General features: G+C 57.9%; 1 protein-coding gene across 2 annotated transcripts in view; it reads left to right on the forward strand.

Annotated features, from left to right (window-relative positions):
- The window catches only part of EDC4 (enhancer of mRNA decapping 4), a 55,392-nt gene that overhangs the window by 35,277 nt on the left and 1,287 nt on the right, over window positions 1–18,828 (forward strand). The window contains exons 16-28 of one of the 2 annotated variants that reach the window (XM_039502531.1): window positions 2,024–2,112; window positions 3,165–3,318; window positions 4,396–4,859; window positions 6,303–6,404; window positions 7,201–7,353; window positions 8,766–8,802; window positions 10,125–10,305; window positions 11,362–11,517; window positions 12,851–12,966; window positions 15,011–15,176; window positions 16,143–16,329; window positions 17,287–17,506; window positions 18,240–18,403. In XM_039502531.1, coding sequence (XP_039358465.1) covers window positions 2,024–2,112; window positions 3,165–3,318; window positions 4,396–4,859; window positions 6,303–6,404; window positions 7,201–7,353; window positions 8,766–8,802; window positions 10,125–10,305; window positions 11,362–11,517; window positions 12,851–12,966; window positions 15,011–15,176; window positions 16,143–16,329; window positions 17,287–17,506; window positions 18,240–18,403 — 2,189 coding nt within the window. The remainder of the gene's footprint in view (window positions 1–2,023; window positions 2,113–3,164; window positions 3,319–4,395; window positions 4,860–6,302; window positions 6,405–7,200; window positions 7,354–8,765; window positions 8,803–10,124; window positions 10,306–11,361; window positions 11,518–12,850; window positions 12,967–15,010; window positions 15,177–16,142; window positions 16,330–17,286; window positions 17,507–18,239; window positions 18,404–18,828) is intronic. The other variant, XM_039502532.1, reaches the window with a different exon arrangement.

The raw sequence follows: 18,828 nt of genomic DNA on the forward strand, positions 1-18,828 counted from the left end.
ATTTTTTAGGACTCTTCTCTGGCCAAGTAGCAAGGAAAAGCCCCACGTTGCTAAATGGCTGAGAGTGCCCCAGCGGGCACAGCGTCACTCCCCCAACTCTTGGCAGTGCCCACAAGGCCAACCTAATTAGGGAGTATGACAGAGGGCACGTGTGCAGCCTAGGAAGCCACTGGAGAGTGCACAGTTCAGTCGAATCATTTCTGTGCCTTTTCTTCTGTGTGAGACGACTCAGGTTTTGCTTTCACTTCTGCGACGTGTCTCGTACCAGGGAATGAACCCCAGAACCGTGCTCCACTGTGATAGGCCTTTCCGCGCTCTCATCCCTAGCGGGGGGAGTCATCCCAGTGGTGGTTCAGTTTGCGAAGGTGGGGCTCTTGGGCTCGGGCTCTTGTCTTCAGCGATCCAAAACCGTTTGTTTCCTCCATGTATCTGTGTATCGGAGCTTTGCCGGGGCAGCAGGAGGAAACAGACTGGATCTGATGCTTTCCCTCAGTGTTCCATCACGTGTAGAACCAATAGCTCTGCAGCATGGGTCTGTGAGGTGTCTCTGGAGCGTGCCGCACTGACACTTTGGGGTGCTGCTCTGTCTTGGTGCCAGATGTACTGCCTCATGCTGATGCATAACGCTGGCTGTGAGGAGTGAGCTACAAGATTCTCCCCTGTCTGCCTGCAAAAGCTCTGGAGATGTTTCCCAGGTCGCTGTGCATGTCATTGGGTGACCTGTCTGGTGCTGCGTGTTGTCTCCAGCGTTCAGACTGCAGCGAGGGCTGGCTGGTGTGATGCCAGCATGACAATGGCTACATGGCACCGCTTGCCGCATTGAGCAGCTCGACCACTGTGTTCTGGTTTTAGAAGTGTGGATTCTAACCTGTCTCATATGGAAGGTTTGTAGCTGTCTGTCTACACCTGGGCAGACACTTGGAATGGTTCTGAAACCAAGGCCTGAAGCCACTCCTGGCCACTCTCCTAGTTAGAGTTTCGGAAGTTCGTTGTACTACCCCTAAACAGGGTAACTCCTGCAGGTTACCTCTTCCTCTTAATTTCTTGTCTGGAAGATTCCACGGTCCATCCTTAGCATTTGGTTCAAACTCGTGAGTGAACTTACATCCAATACTTAATCTATGTGGAAACAAATGGAGAAACAGCTCTTCTCTGGAGGAAAACCTGTTTTTCACCTTTGCTGATGACCAGTCCCTAGGCACAGACTTTAAGAACTTAATTTTCAGTATACATACGTAACTCCTCACATACCATCCAGGCACGTTTTGCAATAATATTGATGCCCAGTGTGAGACAGGGTTTTATGAGAGATCTCACATGACACACTTTGGTGAACTTGAATGAAAATACCAGACCCAGGAGATTCCTTATGCACCCCTTTTGCCCTCTGCCACTTGGACTCAAGAGGTCCCTGGGTCACACTGCAAACTGTAACAGCAATGGTCAGACATACCCATCCCATAGAAGGTGGCCAGCAGTCCCCCATCAGTTCATTTAAATGCTTCTCTCTACCTGTTGGCAGCACTTACCTAAGTCAAGGCCAAGCCACTTGGCTTCCATCCAGGTCTGTTCCTGTAGCAGGTGCGGGGAGAGCCCAGGGACTACGCTATCCAGGATGGACGAGGGGATGTAGATCTGAGTGGAACAGCTTAGCCCCTTCTCCACTAGCAGCTGCGTGTGTGTGAACAGGATGGGTGACAGGGCTGAGCCCTGCCGAACTCCACCTGTGAGTGCTCTGCAGCAGGGAAAGCAAGTAGCGTCTTCGAGAGGAAAGGAGCAAACCCCAGAAGGGCCTTTCCATCCAATCCGCAGTTGGGTCTCCAAAACCTCACTCCCAGTTCTGTCAAAGGCCACGAAGGGGCCCGCTCCTTGACTGGTGCCCTAGGCACACCTGGAACCTTGGGAGAGTCTCTGTCACCCTCTGCACACTCCGTAGCAGGACTGTGGAGGGAGCCAGCAGTTGCTCAGGAAGAGGCCTAGCAGCAGAGCCTCCTCTCAAAGCATGGCTCTGTTTGTGTGCTAGATTGCCATGTCGCCCGGAAGCAGCGTCAGTTCCCTGACTGCAGTGACAGCCATGAGCAGCGCTTCCGTCACTGACCCTGCTGTGCCCAGGTAAGTGGAGCCAGAGCGCGTGTCTTTCCCAGCCGAGTCAGGCAGGCTGGGGTTACAAATTGGTTCCAGTTGCAGGCGTCTGAGAGACACTCTACGGCAGCGCTGACCGAACCTGCCTCCCTCCCTGTGCCTCAGGAGACCGGGGTGGCACAGAGGCAGCCTGCTCTGTTTCCTGCCTTGGAGAGGTTCTCCCATTGCACCGCTGCTCGGTTGCTTTCCCTGCTCCTCCGAAGGGGATGTTGCGGTTTGTGAGCAGTGAAGGCAGCAGACCCCAAGGACAGAGAGGCATTACTGGGAGCCTGAGGGACACTTAGACTGAATATCAGGCACAGCTTCCTGGTGGTGAAGAGTATAATAGGGTAGAAGCCTCAGCGCTTGGGAGAGGAGGGCAAGGACCAATCCTGTCGTGTCCTGTTCTCCTCCCCCAGAGATGGGCTAGACTAGAAGTTCATAGAAGAATCATAGAAGATTAGGGTTGGAAGAGGCCTCAGGAGGTATCTAGTCCAACCTCCTGCTCAAAGCAGGACCAATCCCCAACTAAATCATCCCAGCCAGGGCTTTGTCAAGCCAGGCCTTAAAAACCTCTAAGGAAGGAGATTCCACCACCTCCCTAGGGAACCCATTCCAGTGCTTCACCACCCACCTAGTGAAAAAGTTTTTCCTAATATCCAACCTAAACCTCCCCCTCTGCAACTTGAGACCATTACTCCTTGTTCTGTCATCTGCCACCACTGAGAACAGTGAGCTCCATCCGCTTTGGGACCCCCCTCCCCCCCTTCAGGATCTGACCCCCTGGATTCTAACAGATTCCCTCTAGCAAGGTTGTGAAGCTCTTCCTAGACTAGGGACTGAACAGGAAGAGTGGTCACTCCAAGGGAAGGTCTCCCATTGGGTAGTAGGAACCACAGACCTTCGGGGACGCTGGGTAAACCGGGGCCAGGCACTCCTGCATTGACCAAGTGCAGCAGGAATCTCAGTTCCTGAGCTCAGGGGCTCTGCCCGAACCAACCCTACGGAATCTGGTGCTCAGCTCGTTCCATCTCTCTGTATAGGCCATCTGAGGACCTGACTTTGAGCCCAAAGATGCAGTTGGACACCAGCCTCACGCTGAGCAGCAGTGGCAGCAGTCTCCAGACAAGTCCTAGGAACCATTCAGTCCTTATCCCTGGACTCCCTGACAAGCTGACCCCGAAGGCCCCTGTCCCGGTAAGGCTCCCAGCACTGTTGCCACCTTCCGCTTTTGGCACATGGTAACTGTCCCTTTCTTTCCATGATCCTCTGCCAGCTGGAATGCACCAGGGTGCCCCTGCTGGCCCATTTGAGTGGCTAGCAGGTCTGGTTCCTGTTCTTGGCTGGAAGGCGCTGCTGTGCCAGCACGTGTCGTCGCAGGTTGCCTGTCCGTAAAAGTCATGGCTTTAAATACGGGGGCATCTCTAGCACAGGGTCACTTCTTATTCCACCATCAGCGACGTTAGGAGCAGTCACTCCCTGTGCTAGGAGACCCTGTCACTGGGTGGAAGGGAGTCAAGGAGGCCCCCTAGGGAAAGCTACCAGCCACTCAGAGGAAACACAGATTGCTCTGACATTGTCCATTTCCTGACCAGGATTACACTGAAATCCGAGCTGAGTCTGCTGCTGCCTGTGTTTTGGGCCTACAACAAGAAGTTCCTCTTTTAAAATGTGTCTGCCCCGCTTCTGTAGGAAAGACCCCGTTAAATTGATTGTAGCCAGTAAAACAAACGGAAAGAGGAACATTTCCTCAAATCTCTTTAAGTTCTGGAGAGTTTAGATGTTACTTGTAACAATCAGCATGAAATCTTCAACTGGAAACAGGTGTTTTAAGATGATGCCCCTTTAGCTAGTGAGAGAAACGTGAAATCTTAGACCTGGTCTTGCGGGCACTAACGTACGTGATTCACCTGTGCAGTCCCCTGGAGCTGGTGGTGTTATGCGCTGAAGTGTTTGCAAACCCTCAATGCAGTGTGACCCCGGTTAGTGAATGCTGCTCCCGATGGAGTTAACAGCACACAGGAAGGACAGAGCTGTCCTGCTGGACAGCTGGTTCTGTGCTGGCGGGTGGTAGGGGTGCTGGAGCGACAAAGGATCAGAATGCAATCAGGCCCAGATATCCGGGGGCCTCCCCCATCTGCCTGGCTCCTGAGCAGCCCTCGCTGCTCTCTCCCCTGAAGGCTGGCTGGCATGAGGTGCTGAGGGTCCTTGACATGGCTTATGTGGTTTGGGTCTCTGCATTACAGTGAAAATTGGCTTGTTTATGTTGGTCAGGTCACTCCAGCAAACCCCCCTCTGGCTCTGGAGCTGCAGGAAGTGGAGCCCCTTGTGGTAGCCCAGGCCTCACCCACCCGTGAGCGCTCCCCGGACGTCATTTCCTCAGCCTCCACGGCCATGTCCCAGGATATCCCAGAGATCGCCTCCGAGACGCTGCAGCGCAGCTTTGCCGCCGCCCCGGCCGGGCTCCCTGCAGAGGTGCTGGAGCCCAACCACCATGCGGACAGCATGGCCTCAGCCGCCTCGGCCTTGCACTTGCTGTCCCCGAGGAACCGGCACAGCTCCGAGCACAGCCAGCACTCCCTGGACATGGCCCCCGTGGAGGTGGACAGGCTGACCACACCCTCGTTACTGGAGACGGCTTTAACTCAGGAAAATGCATCTTCCAACAGCGTCGTGAGCCAGCCGTGGCCAGCAGCCCCCGACATCACCAGGGAAACCCGGAACAGCATAGCAGACAGGTAACCGGCTGGGCGAGCTTTGCTCTGCTTTACTCGGGGGCACGTTCTTAGCCATGTCCAGTTGGCACGTTGGTGGAAAATGGGTGTTTCAGGGCCTTGGCCGTCCCTCCTTTCAGAGCCCCAATAAGCCGCTTCTCTCTGCACCCTGACTTTGTAGGCTCAGCATCACTGTCCCCCACCTCCAGGCCAGTTTTAACATTCACCCCTACTCTGCAACGGGGACTCCAGGATAGCAGGGGGGCGCCTGTTTCTTGCCCACTCCGGCTCGAAGGAGCTCAGCACCTTAACCCTTTTTCTAGCTGCCAGCCCCGCACCCTTACCCTGGGTTCTCAAAGTCAAGCTGGGGGCTTTCCATCTTGTGCATGACCAGCAGAATAAAGGTTGTGCAGGCCAAATTCTGCTCCTGGCAACACCTGTGCAGCCCTGTTGGGGGACCTGATTGACACTCGGGAGCCAGTTCTGCCAGTGCACGAGATTGACGAGTCTCTCACCTGTGACTGGGCTGGCTCTGCAGAACCAGCAGTAACAGAGGCGCCAAACAAACAGTCCCTGAAGCGAGTAGCTGTGATTGATGCAGGTCTGAGGGTACGTCTGCCCAAGCTGGGAAGCATGGAGGTGTAGCCCGAGAGAAGGGTTGTGTAGCCAAGACAAACTCTTCCAGCCCAAGCAGCTGGGGTTGTTCCCTGCAGGTCTGGAATGTCTGGGCTGGCCAGAACCTACCTCCTCTGGCAGGAGTGGAGCAGAATGTCATGATTTGTTTCCAGGCCTCTCATAGATTGGGAGGCAGCACCTCCCAGGGCCAGCCCTGCAGCCTCCAGCACCGCTCCCCCGAGTTACAGGAGACGCAGCCGTCCTTCCACCCTGGAGCTCCACACTGCTCTTGTGTCCCACATATCGACTGTCTGGATCCAGGGTGCGAGTTTAGAAAAGTCTTGCCAGGGTGGCTGGTTCTCCTGGTCCCCAACTCCAGGCCTTGTAACTTGCTGCATTCTGCAGACACGCCAGTGTCCAGGCAATGGCCTCTTGCTGTTACCACTGATACAGAGTCTGGGGATCTGAAATACTCCCCTGGACAGGTGAAAATACAATGGCTGGGGGACGCACTGTACCGTAGTGCACCACCTGCATCTGGGAGAGAGCAGCGGGGCGTTCCTGCCAGCTGCTTCCTGTTCACTGGTGCCCATTCTCCGGCCTAGGAGCTTGTGCAGTTTCTTAGCAGCCTCAGACTGACCTGACATCTACAGACCCGCCCACGCTCTGAAGGGGGGTGGGGGTGATCGCACCCAAGCATCTGATCCCTAGGCACCCACTATGCCAGGGCCCGGCTGTCAGACCCCACTGGTTCTGTGACCCCCCCGGCAGTGTGGGCTGTCAGCGGGCCCACTCCTGTGCAGATAACCAGGCCGGGAGATGTTTTCATGATGGCGTTTCCCTTTCCCCCAGCCCAAGGGATGACGTTGCAGAGAAGCACAAGAGCTCTTCCTATCACAGGCACAGCTACCACCTGCTGCAGCACGACAGCCAGGATGCCAGTGCGGAGCAAAGGTACCAGCACGCGCAGCCCATTCATGTCCCCAGCATGGACTCTGTGCCTCTGCCCTTGGCAAGTCTTCGTCTGCTTTGCCTCCTGCCCGCCAGCCCTGGCATGAGGGAGGCCGTGAAACCAGTCCTAGCCTCGCAAGATGCTATCACCTGGGTTACGCTCTTCAGGGTCAGAGTGCTCGCTGAGTTGCTCAGGGGAACGTGGACAGAGTGTGGCTCGTGTCGCTTAGTCCAGTCATCAGTGCAAACCACCTAATGGGCACTGTTTGGTGGAGCCCAGCCCTTGAATTTAAAGATGAAGAGTACCCTAGGGCAGTGCTGTGCTCTCCAAGATCCTGCCAGTCACGACCCGCCCTTCACCCCCAGGGGCTGATCCTACATGCTGAATTCTCACTGCCTTCAATGGGAGAGCTGCAGCCAGAGGCCTGGCAGGGTCAGCCCCCCATCGGTGCGGAGTCCAGTTACTGCCTGGACTCCCTGGGTTATGGCACCTTCAGCCTCTCAGCTTGAGAGGTGCTGTGCTTGGTCCCCTCCTGAGTCAGCGAATTCCACACTAGGGAGCACTCAGAGGCCTCTGCAGCCCGGCCTAATGCAGAGACTACAGGTCCCATCATGCCATGCTTCATCTTGATCTGAGCAGCCTGGTTCCTTGGCTCACGGTGGAGCGCTTCATGCTGGGCCCTGCGGACTCCTCTGGACTGACGACCTGGGCGGCTGTAGGGCAGGGTGGCTGAAGCCCCGTCGGGCTGGCTCTCCCCACTACAGCTAGCAACCGCCTCTCCCTGGTCTTCTCTTGCAGTGACCATGACGATGAAGTTGCAAGTTTGGCGTCTACATCAGGTGGGTTTGGTGCCAAAGCATCTGCACAGCGGCTGCCTGTGAAGGACTGGAAAGCCAAGGTGTCTCCTCGGGCTTCGCCCAAGCTCAAACGGAAGGGCAAGAAAGATGACGGGTACGCTGGGCTTCCAGGGCAGACAGCTGTGGGATTGGCAGCACAGGGTCCCAATCTGAGAAACCCGCCAGCCCTGGTGTAAGTGCTGCATTGCCCAGTCAGAGTGCGGCATGGGAGCGGGCTCTGTCCTGCCCTTCCAGAGGGGCTGCAGGCCCAGCACAGGCTTCAGAAGAACTTGTGGGGGGCAGGCTCATGACAATGAGATGGGAGGGGTACACGGCCTTGTTTCTACTCCTGTGCTGCCCCATGGCAGAGCTGTGCTGCCGCACTTCAGGGAAGGCTCCTTCGGGACAGTCATTCTCTAAATGTTTTCCAGCACCCAGCATGACAGAGCTCTGATCTGGGGGCTTCTAGGCCCAACCACAGTGGCCGCATGCAGTAACGTCTGGCACCCGCCTGCTGCGTCTGTGTTTGGAACGTGAGCCTATGAATGTGCTCTGGCTGAAACTTGACCAGCTGAAGGGTGATCGGGTAGCGCAGTCCAATGTGCTACGTCCTGTGCACAGGAAAATCAGTGCAACCTCTGCAAGTGGCTTTCTACCCCTGTGCTTTCATACGGCTCCAAGGACTGGTTTGGCGCTGTCCTTGTGTATGTGGTGGCTGCGGACCATAGGCTGGGGCTTTGGATTGCTGGTTGCAGGAGAAGGAGGCAGCGAACAAGGAATCTCTGCTGGGAAATGCCATTTTCCTGCCGTGCCCCAGTCCTCGTCAGACAGTTGTAGTGCTTGTGGGCCACCCAGGCTGTGAGCCGCCAGTGCATGCCTCCCTCCTGCCAGGTCTGGCTCAACACGGAGTCATGGGTTTGCAGGAGCCAAACCGGTCTCTCCTGCTTAACAAACCAAGTCCGTGTTTTCTTTGTTCAGTCCATATTGCAGCGTATGGCTCCAGACAGTCACTACAGGCACTCTTTGAGAACTTCAAAATGTGCATCCGATTTTTTTTTTCCGATAAGAAACAGAGAAAACTGCCCCCTTGATGTTTGGGCAGATAACGTGAGGGGAGTGACTTCTCTGCCCCCAAATTCAGTCAAGGCTGAGCAGCCTAGGCTGTGCTCATGCTGCGTGACCATCGGGGGAGCCAGTGACCGGCAGCCAAAGGGCCAGGCCCAGTAGGTGCCCTGTGTCAAACCAGCCCATCTAGAGGAGCAGTGTAGGGGAGTCCCTTGAGTGTTACTCACTAGGGGTGGTAATTCTTGGCTTTGATACAGTTCTGTGCCAACAGGAACTCTGTACCCTCCTGGTGCTCTTGTGTTGGTGGTGGAACGAGAGGAAAGGGGGGCAGATGGTGGGGTGGTGAGAGTTTTATAGGTGGAATCAAAAGCCCACACCCAGCTCAGTCTGTGCTGGTGAAAGACTCTGACCCCGGGCTGGGTGCAATTCACATGGTTATGGTAACTCTTCTTTCAATTCCAGGGATGTGACCCAGTCCCCGAGGTCATGTGATCGCCAGGTTAGTCCCAATGGGGATCCGACGCTCCATCACCTGCTTGCTTGTTAGCCAGCTCGCTGATGACTTAAAGGAAAGCCTGTTGCAGAGCCTGGGGCCTGTGCTGCAGGAGCAGGCAGGGCATGCCAGCTGTGCTTCGCTGCTCACTAGGGCCCTGCAGAACTTGCTTAGCTCTGGGGCTTGCAGATGGTCTGAGAGGGGTGCCCAGACTTGGTGAAATCGGCGGCTTCCTTTGCAGCTTACCACATCTGATTCGCATATACATGGTCCTCCTTTTTCCAGTCCCAACCTGCTCAGCCACAGCTCTGGTATTTGCTCCTGCATGAGAGGAATAGAAATCACGTTGAGTGCGCCAGCAATGGGAAAACGAGGCATTCCTAGCCCCATTAGGGCAGAGCAGCTCTGGCCTGTTAGAGCGCCTTATCTCTGCTGGTAGCACCTCCGTGTCCAATGGAGAGTGTGCTGGGACCATGTTGTAGGACTCCTTGGGATGCCCTTGGAACACTGTGAGGGCTCGGCCAGCCTCTTGAGTGGGGTCTGCTGTCTGTAGTGCCGGGTTGGCCTTTCAGATGGCTTCCCTCTAGGTTAAAGCCTGGCTCCAGCTGATGGGGATGAAGCACCTCCGTAGATTCCAAGGTCAGAAAGGACCAATGTGCTCATCTAGTCTGAGCTTCAGGATAATATGGGCCAGAGAACTTCTCCAAAATAACTTCCCCTTCCTCCAGGCATGGAGCTGGCCAGAGCCACTTCCCCTCCTGAGGTAGAGGAAGTGCCATGGTGCTGGCCAGTGAATGGCGGTGCACCCCCCCCCTCCCCCCCAAACAATGCATTGCTCCATCATAAGTGCCTGAGGTCAGCTGTTTAAATCCGGGGCTTTCCTCTTCTCTGCCAGCAGAGACCTACATCCTCTAAGTCTTGTAAGCAGCTGCAGGGATCCAGCGAGAGGGGGCTAGGCTCTGGGGAGCAAAAGCTTTGGAGTTAGCCTGGGAAGGTCTGGGCGAGGTTCGCTCCCAATCAGCTCAATCTCTGAGGGAACCTGGGACATGGTGTGTTTTGCTGTCTCATCAGTGTGCTCCTGTAAAGGCAAAATGCTGATCCTGTTGGAGATGGGGGGAATTTTGCCACTTGGCTTCCTTGAGGCCTGGGACTGGCCCTGAATCATATCCTGGTTGTGTTGAGCTTTGCTCCTGGGCTTAAGTGGTGGGTGAACCGGCCCTGGGTTTCCCTAGCAGGGGCTCAGGCTCTCTGCTGACCTCTGATCTCAGTACCGATGCGGTGGCCAGTGGTGTCACAGCGTATCATTTGTCTGCCTTGTCTGCGAACAGGTGAGCGCCGAGTGCCAGGATGAGCTGATGTCTCTGCTGCGGAGCCAACAGAGGGAGCTCACGGAGCTGAGACAGAACCAGATGGAACTAATGCAGAGACTCACTGACCACCTGGATGCTGTGCAGAGCTCCCTCATGGGTCACATGGAACGAGTGATTGATTCGCAGCAAGAACAAGAGCGTATCCTTCTGGCAAACCCCTCCTGGGGCCAGCGTGCCACAGGGCCGGCCCTTCTGGGGTGAGCGGTGCTGCAGGAGAGACGTGTCTCCCATCAGTCCCAGCAGCCATATGTCTACACCATAAAACCACCTCAGAGTTCAGCAGTCACTGCTCAAGGGTGCCAGGGCTGGGATGGGGGGTGCTGTGGGCCGAGGTTGGGGGGGCACTAGAAGAGCTGTGTGGGGTCCCAAGGCGGGGCGGGGATGCTGTGCGGGGCCCCGGGGCAGGGGTGGTGCAGGGTTGGGGGGCACCCGACGAGCTGTGGGGGTCCCAAGGCGGGGTTGGGGATGCTGTGCGGGGCCCGGGGTGGTGCAGGGTTGGGGGCACCAGAAGAGCTGTGGGGGGGCCCAAGGCGGGGGTGGGGATGTGATGTGGGGCCCAGGGACAGGGGTGGGGAGGCTGTGCGGGGCCCGGGGGCAGGGGTGGTGCAGGGTTGGGGGCACCAGAAGAGCTGTGTGGGGTCCCAAGGCGGGGTTGGGGGGATGCTGTGCGGGGCCCCGGGGCGGGGGTGGTGCAGGGTTGGGGGGCACCAGAAGAGCTGTGTGGGGTCCCAAGGCGGGGTTGGGGGGATGCTGTGCGGGGCCCCGGGGCAGGGGTGGTGCAGGGTTGGGGGGCACCAGAAGAGCTGTGGGGGTCCCAAGGCGGGGTTGGGGGGATGTGGGGCAGGGCCCCGGGGCGGGGGTGGGGGGGATGCTGGGCGGGGTTGCTGACCAGCCTGCCCTGCCCCTGGTTCAAGTTACTGCTCTTGATCCTTTCTGAAGAGCAAGAGGGAAACGTCGTTGCTTTCTGTTTCCCTGAGCCCTCCGGTGACCTATTTGCTGGCAGGTGGGGTTATAAGATCTAACGCGGCCGTATCCTGGAGTCCCCCGTTACCGAAGGCCCAGGCAGGCTCTTCTGGAAGTCGCAGTGGTGCAGGAGATAGTGTGTCTGGCCAGTGCCCATCACCAGGGGGTAGGAGTGCCGGGATCGGAGAGGGCATCTCCTGGAGGCTGTTGCTCCTTAATGTGTGACCTCCAGAGCGGAGGCTGGACCGAGCTCTGACAGAGGGGCAGCAGCGGAACGGGCAGCTCCAGGAGCACCTGTCCCAGCAGCTCTCGCAGTCCCTCTCCACTGCTGCGTGCAATCGCCTGGAGAGGACCATCCGCGAGGAGATGAAGAAGACGGTGCCCCAGTGTAAGTGCCGGTGCTGGGTAGTTAGTACAGCATGGGCCCAGCAGGGAGCTGGGAAGCTGCATGCCGCGGGGTGGCGATAGGCGGCGCAGGACTGTGGATGCGGCATGCTTAGCCCTGCCAACCTCCTGGCATCACACGTCTGTGGAGACGGGGAGCTGTGACGGGCTCGCAGGAGCTCCTGAGGGAGAGATGTGCTGCTCAGGAAGGCGTCTACATGCCGGGCGCTATCAAAGACCGCTATGGCACCATAGTATAGACACAGAGTAGAGCGAGGAGGGTTTTTCCATCGCCGTGGGAGCTTCATGTCCCCAAGCGACGGTAACTAGGCTGACGGAAGCATTTGTCCATCAACCTAGCCCAATGGTGGGCAAACTATGGCCCAGGGGCCACAACTGGCCCTCGAGCTCCCTCTGGGGAGTGGGTCCAGGGCTTGCCCCACTCTGGCACGTAGGGGCAGCCAGAGGGCTCTGCATGCTGCCCCCACCCCAATGAGAGCTGCAGGGGCAGCGCTGCCTGGCCACACCTCTGCATAGGAGCTGCAGGGGGGACATGCTGTTGTTTCTGGGAACTGCTTGAGATAAGCACCGCCCGGAGCCTGCACCTCAACCTCCTCCCATGCCCCAACCTCCTGCCCGAGCCCGGATCCCCCTCCTGCCCTCCGAACCCCTCAGTCCCAGCCCGGAGCGCCCTCCTGCACCCCCAACTCCCCAGCCCCACCCCAGAGCCTGCACCCCCAGGCGGGGAGTCCTCCTGCACCCCAACACCTCATCCCCAGCCCCACCCCAGAGCCTGCACCCTCAGCCGGGGAGTCCTCCTGCACCCCCAACCCCTCATCCCCAGCCCCACCCTTAGAGCCTGTACCCCCAGGCGGAGTCTGCCTGCACCCCAACCCTTCCTCCCCCTAGCCTGCACCCCCAGGCGGAGTCCTCCTGCACCCCAACCCCTCCTCCCCAGAGCCTGCACCCCCAGGCGGAGTCCTCCTGCACCCCCAACCCCTCATCCCCACCCCAGAGCCTGCACCCCCAGGCGGAGTCCTCCTGCACCCCAACCCCCAATTTCATGAGCATTCATGGCCCGCCATACAATTTCCATACCCAGATATGGCCCTTGGTTTGCCCACCCCTGACCTAGCCACATAGACAGCAGGCGGTAGGTCGGCAGAGCTGTGGTGCTCGAGGGTGGATTTTTCACACCCCGGAGGACGATGAGGTTTTGTGCGTAGACGAGGCCTGAGGTGATACTGGGTGCCATGGCCCCCTCCCATTGCCCAGCAAGGGAAAAGCCAAAGCGCTCGGGTGAACCCGGGTCACCGTTTCCTTTGTGTCATGCCCAGGCATTTCCAAGAGCCTGGACCCTGTCACTGGCCAGCTGAGCAATACGATTGCTGCCAAGCTCACGGCCGTCGAGGGGACACTGAAGGAAAACGTCACCAAGCTAGTGAAATCAAAGGTAAGGCCTGGCCCTCCTGCGTTCCCCTTCCGGGGTGAGCCACCCGCAGCTGACACGTTACCTGCCCCTCAGAGGGGGCTGAACACGGTTTAGCTGCAAGCGTAGGCAGATGAGACCCCTTGTCAGGATTGTTGTGGCGCCAGGCCCCAGTTCCCGCCAGTCTCCGCTCCTTAGTTTCCTTGTCCAGGAGGGCTCTGTGTGTTTGAACGCACAGCCAGCGACCGTTCCTGAACGTGCCTTCGCCTGCCCCCAGAGCTGAAAACGGGCTCAGCTGAAAACAAGTTGTGCCTCAGTGTGGGGAACAGCCCCAGTGCAGCCAGCCTGGGTCGGCAGCTCTGCTGCTCCTGCACTTCACCCCCAGCCAGTGGAGCCATTGGCATGTGCAGGTGACAGGCGGCCTGTTTGCTGGCCCTTCTAGCACCAAGGCTGCCTCTCAGCGTGAGCTGGGCAACAGGAAGCCGGATGGGAGAAGGGTGTTTGACACTTTGCGTTGTCGTCTCTCTGTCCCTTCGCTCAGATCTAGCCGGGTGGCGAGTGGTGGTGATCCGGGGCCAGGGGAAGCTGCTCTGTCCCTCGTCACATGAGTGTTTGGGGGTGTTTTTCCCAGTGCGGTTTAGCTGCATTTTTCCAAGTGGAATCTCCTGTTTCCTGCCCGTGTGTTGAATCAGAGCCCTGTCCGCGTAATTCCCCTCTGCTCACGAGCGTTTGCAGCCGCCTCCAAAGTGTCTGACAAGCTCGCAACGCCCTGTCAGACTGATCACTAATGAAGATGTTAAATTGGGAACGAACCCCACCTCCTGGGGTCCCCCAAGACTTGGCACAGTGCCATTTTATTCATTCATTCCCCCACCACACCACCAGAGTTCACACACTGCCATGATCCTTGGTTTATGGCCGTCCAGCCGCTTTCTGTCAGACTGTGTTGGTCTGAGCCAGCGGTTCTCAAACTGTGGGTCCGGCCAGGGCCAGTATTAGACTTGCTGGGACCTGGGGCTTGGGCTCCGTCCCCCTCATCCCCCACCCAGGGCAGTGGGGCTCTGGCTCCGGCCCCCTCCCCCGGGGTCATGTAGTAATGTTGTTGTCAGACGGGGTCGCAGTGCAATGAAGCTGAGAACCCCTGGTCTAAGCTAACCTGAGTGAATTCCCAGAGTCCTAGTTCATGCTGCTCCGTGCTTGCACTCCCGATGGGCAGCGATTTTCCTCCCTCAGCGTTGCTCAGAGTGGGGTTGCCGTGTGTGTGGAAGATCACTGCAGTGTTTGCTCCTCTTCGCTCCTTCAGCTCTGTTCTCACTGCTGCTTGTCAGCTCTCTACAGCTTCCTGCCTCAGCGGGAGCTAGCGGGTTACGGGGGAAGAGCCCCGCCCTCGTGGCCCAGGGCAAATGGACGTAGGCAAATGTATAAGTAGGGGCATTGCCAGCAGATCGAGGGACATGATCATTCCCCTCTATTCGACATTGGTGAGGCCTCATCTGGAGTGCTGTGTCCAGTTTTGGGTCCCACACTACAAGAAGGATGTGGAAAAATTGGAAAGAGTCCAGCGGAGGGCAACAAAAATGATTAGGGGCTGGATCACATGACTTCTGAGGAGAGGCTGAGGGAACTGGGCTTCCAAAGAGGATGGAGCTCGGCTGTTCTCAGTGGTGGCAGATGACAGAACAAGGAGTAATGGTCTCAAGTTGCAGAGGGGGAGGTTTAGGTTGGATATTAGGAAACACTATTTCACTAGGAGGGTGGTGAAGCACTGGAATGGGTTACCTAGGGAGGTGGTGGAATCTCCTTCCTTAGAGGTTTTTAAGGTCAGGCTTGACAAAGCCCTGGCTGGGATGATTTAGTTGGGGATTGGTCCTGCTTTGAGCAGGGGGTTGGACTAGACACCTCCTGAGGTCCCTTCCAACCCTGAGATTCTATGATTCTGTGACGGGGGGCAGTTAACTGCTTCTGGCTTGCCCAGGGGCTTGCAGATGTGCAGGGGGAGGCGAAGTGCCTCCATCCTAGGTGTGCAGCAGGAAAATGCTAAGCTCAGGGTCTCGTGTGTTCTTGCAAGAACCTGACAGATGCCATTGCGAGGGCAGCGGCGGATGCCCTGCAGGGGCCCATCCAGTCGGCATACAGGGAGGCGTTCCAGAGCGTTGTGTTGCCAGCGTTTGAGAAGAGCTGCCAGTCCATGTTCCAGCAAATCAACGACACCTTCAAGCAGGGGACGCAGGAATGTAAGTCCTGTTGGAAACAGAGGTCTGCCCTCACGTAGTGCGGATCCTCATCAGAGAGCTTTACGGAGAATTACTGCTTCTCACGGCCGCTCCATGAGGAAGGGAAGTGTAATCCCGCTTCTACAGATGGGGAAACTGAGGAAGGGATGAGGGGAGCTTGGAGAGGACATTAAGAGTTCAGATTAGATCTGGGTTGTGCCTGGCTCCCAATCCCGTTCTCAGACTGCTGGGCCTTGTCTTTAGTTCTGCCAGCAGATTAGCCTCACTGTACCAGCCATTTCTCTTGCTCAGCTGCAGGGCAGGACCGTGTCCACGCTGGACCCTGCCTGCCAGGATGCTGCCGGAGGAAGTGAGTTCCCCTGGGCACCCCAGGATGGCTGCGGGGACTGTGCAGTGTTGCACAAGGGGCTCTCGTCCCTGCCTGTCTGCAACCCCCAGCGAGCCGAGCCCTGCAGTTTGCTCTGCGGCATGCTCCTCCGAGCCCAGCTCACGGGCACTGCTGGACTCCAGCCACTCACCCAGCGACACGTTCCCCAGGCCGGCAGGGCCCCTCCCTTCCCTTGCGAGCGCTCAGAGGCTGCTGCTCCTTTGCAGAGCTTGCATCTCCATTGCCTTTGATCAGACCATCCTCTGAACCACAAAATCAGTCACAAAATAGCCCCATTGTTCTCTGCAGGCCTCCCCGCTCCCAGCTCCAGCCTAGGAAATGTCCCCGGTGCCTGTCCTGTGGCCTTATTGGGCTGTAGCTTACACCCTACCCTGCCCCGCTGGAACAGCCCAGCAAAGCCCAGCCGCTCAGAACCTGTCGGGTTCGCTGTTCTGCCAGGCACACGGCCCTTTGCTCCTGCTGGGGAGGAGGCTGGAGTTCATAGATCACAGAGGGTTTGGTAGCCCCCCAGTGGCTGGGCTCTGCTGGGGGTGGCCTGGGGATTGGCAGCCCTCTGAGGGACTGTCTGGCTGTTGCAGATATCCAGCAGCTCGAGACTCACATGAAGAACAAGAAGGCGCGAGAGCAGGAGGCCCGAGACTCCTTGCTTGGCCAGCTCCGGCAGCTGATCAGCACCTTCCAGAGCAGCACAGATCAGCTGGCCTCCACCATCACCACCAGCGTGCACACCGAGGTGCAGCATCAGCTGCACGTCATTGTGGGCAAGTAAGTCGGGCCTTGGTCGGGGGCTTCTGCTGGATTGGATGGGCAGGGGCAGCGGGGGTGTGCCAAAGAGCCGGCTAGTGGCTCACTCTGTAACATGCAGCTGCCTCTTGGTTCTGAACGGAGGCTTGGTCCCTGGCATGCACACACTGCCACTGGGGCACGCCCTGGGCACAGCCACTGCCTTCCACAAGGACTGTGATCTGACACTGATCTTCACAGCGTCTCCCTGATGCGCCATGTCCTCAGCCAGCCTGGGGGGATTCCTCTCTCCCCCCGTTCTGCAGCAGCGCATGCCTTGGCATCTAGGGGGACCCCAGGAGTGAAACAAACCTGCAGGTGGGCGAGCTGATCCTCGACTCTTGCTGTCGAGAGGCCTGGAGGGCAGCGTCCCTGCGTGTTTCCAGCCAGCACAGCATGTACCTTGCCCGAGAGCGGATTCTCCTGGGTTCCAGGAATCTCTGCTGGTCTGACACGGCTGCAGCTGGCCAGAGTTTGGCCCTTTATGCCCACTTTGAGCTGGGGCCTTTGTCCCAGCAGACAGTTGTCCACATCTCAGAGAGCACCCTCTGCATTGGCACTAACTCTCCCCGTCAAGGGCTTGAGTGGAGACTGGGCCCCCTGCATCTAGCCCAGCTGTGTGTGATGGGACTGCTTGGGCAGGGATCTCCTCCGCCTGTTCCACATCTGATCCCTAACAAATGCCTCTTCTGCAGATTCCTAGCCCCAGGGCGCCTGTGCAGGGGCTCTGCCGAATTCCAGGGGCTGGGTATGGATTTGGTCCAGGTACTTAGTGTCTGTGCCTGGGCACCGAAGCACTTCATGTTAACCCTTGGGGCTCATGCGAACGTAAACCGTGAAAAGCGCCTGTGCTAATAGCTGGAGCCCTGCTCAACCAGTGTGAGAGCAGTGAAATCCCTGGCAGCTCCCTCCTGTTCTCACGCCTCCCTCTGTTTCTAGCATGCAGGACTCTATTCTGACCCAGGTGCAGAGGGTCATCAAGGGAGAGGTGAGCCTGGCCATGAAGGAGCAGCAAGCGGCCGTCACCTCGAGCATCATGCAGGCGATGCGCTCTGCAGCAGGCACGCCCATCCCCTCTGCTCACCTGGACTTCCAGGCTCAGCAGACTCACGTCCTGCAGCTGCTGCAGCAGGGCTGCCTCAACCAGGCTTTCCAGCAGGTACGCAGGCTGCCACGTAGGCCTGATCCTCCCAGAGGCACCAAAGATGTGTCCCCTGGCTCTGCCCAGCTGAGGAGACGCCCCCTTGTTCTGCTGTAGCTCCTCAGGAGTCAGGCTTTGCTAAGGCTCCCCTGGGGTCGGCAGCTCTGGCCACTGCAGCATTGTGGAGCCGGTGCTTCCCAGTCTGACGGCACTGGGGTGGGGCAGGTGAAGGGTTAACTGTGAAGTCCTTGACCATAGAAAGCCTTGTAGTGCTGTGTATTAAAGCAATTATGTGCTTGACCCCTGTAAATGCAGGGCACTGTTACTCTGCCACTGAGCCAGCAGGGGGCGCACAGCTGTAGTGTACAGATTCCTGTCCTGGTCCCACGTGGGATCAGAGCACCATCCTACCCTGTGCCAGGCCCCGCGGGTCTGGTTTCCCCCGCCCCGTGCTCTGAACAAAGGCAGGCCGTGCTCGTGGTGTTCCTGGGAGCGAAGGGCCAGATGCATGGTGCACCGAGCAAGCTCCCCACGCAGTCTCAATCTGCTGCTCCAGTCCTGGGGCTCCTGAGTGCCATGTGTGGGGCATCCCCCCAAGCTCCTTTCAGCTGGTGTGTTGAGTGTGCTGAGACTCTGGGCAGGAAGGCTGGCGTTCAGCTGTGCCCCAGCATGCAGCAGGGTCTTGTCCCTCCATTGTGGTGCTTGCAGCCCCCCTCCACCCCACACGTCTCTAAATACATGTCTCTCGTAGGCTCTCACGGCAGCTGATCTGAACCTGGTCCTATACGTCTGTGAGACGGTGGATCCTCAGCAGGTGTTTGGACAGCACCCATGTCCGCTCTCCCAGCCCGTCCTCCTGTCTCTCATTCAGCAGCTCTCCTCGGATCTGGGCACCCGTACCGAACTGAAACTGAAGTGAGTGTCGTTCTGTTTCGCCCTGCCCCACCCCCTACCAGCGTGTGTCGGTTGTAGACAAGTACCAGGCAATGCTCGTTCTGAGGAACAACTCGAACTCCTCAGGCATGTCACTGGCTTCTCAGCTCAGCTCATCGTTGTGGACAGCTCAGTGAGAGGCTCTGCTCAGAGCACGGACACAGTGAAAAATAAGGGGGTTTGCTTTAGCTTCCATCCCCACTGTACTAAGTGCTGAGCTTGGCTGTTGGCTGGGTGTGTGTGTCTGAAGATGGGAGGCTCTAAGCCAGTGATGTGCCCTCCCCTTGAGTCCTGTGCTCAGTCCTGGTCACCCCATGGGCTTAGCCCCGGCTTGGCAGTCTCTGGGGCCAGGCTCCTGGATTCTGGGGCACTTCACTGTCACAGCCTGGAGGTTCAGCCATATGAAA

This window comes from Mauremys reevesii, linkage group 16, assembly GCF_016161935.1.
Source record: "Mauremys reevesii isolate NIE-2019 linkage group 16, ASM1616193v1, whole genome shotgun sequence".
Taxonomy (NCBI): domain Eukaryota; kingdom Metazoa; phylum Chordata; order Testudines; family Geoemydidae; genus Mauremys; species Mauremys reevesii.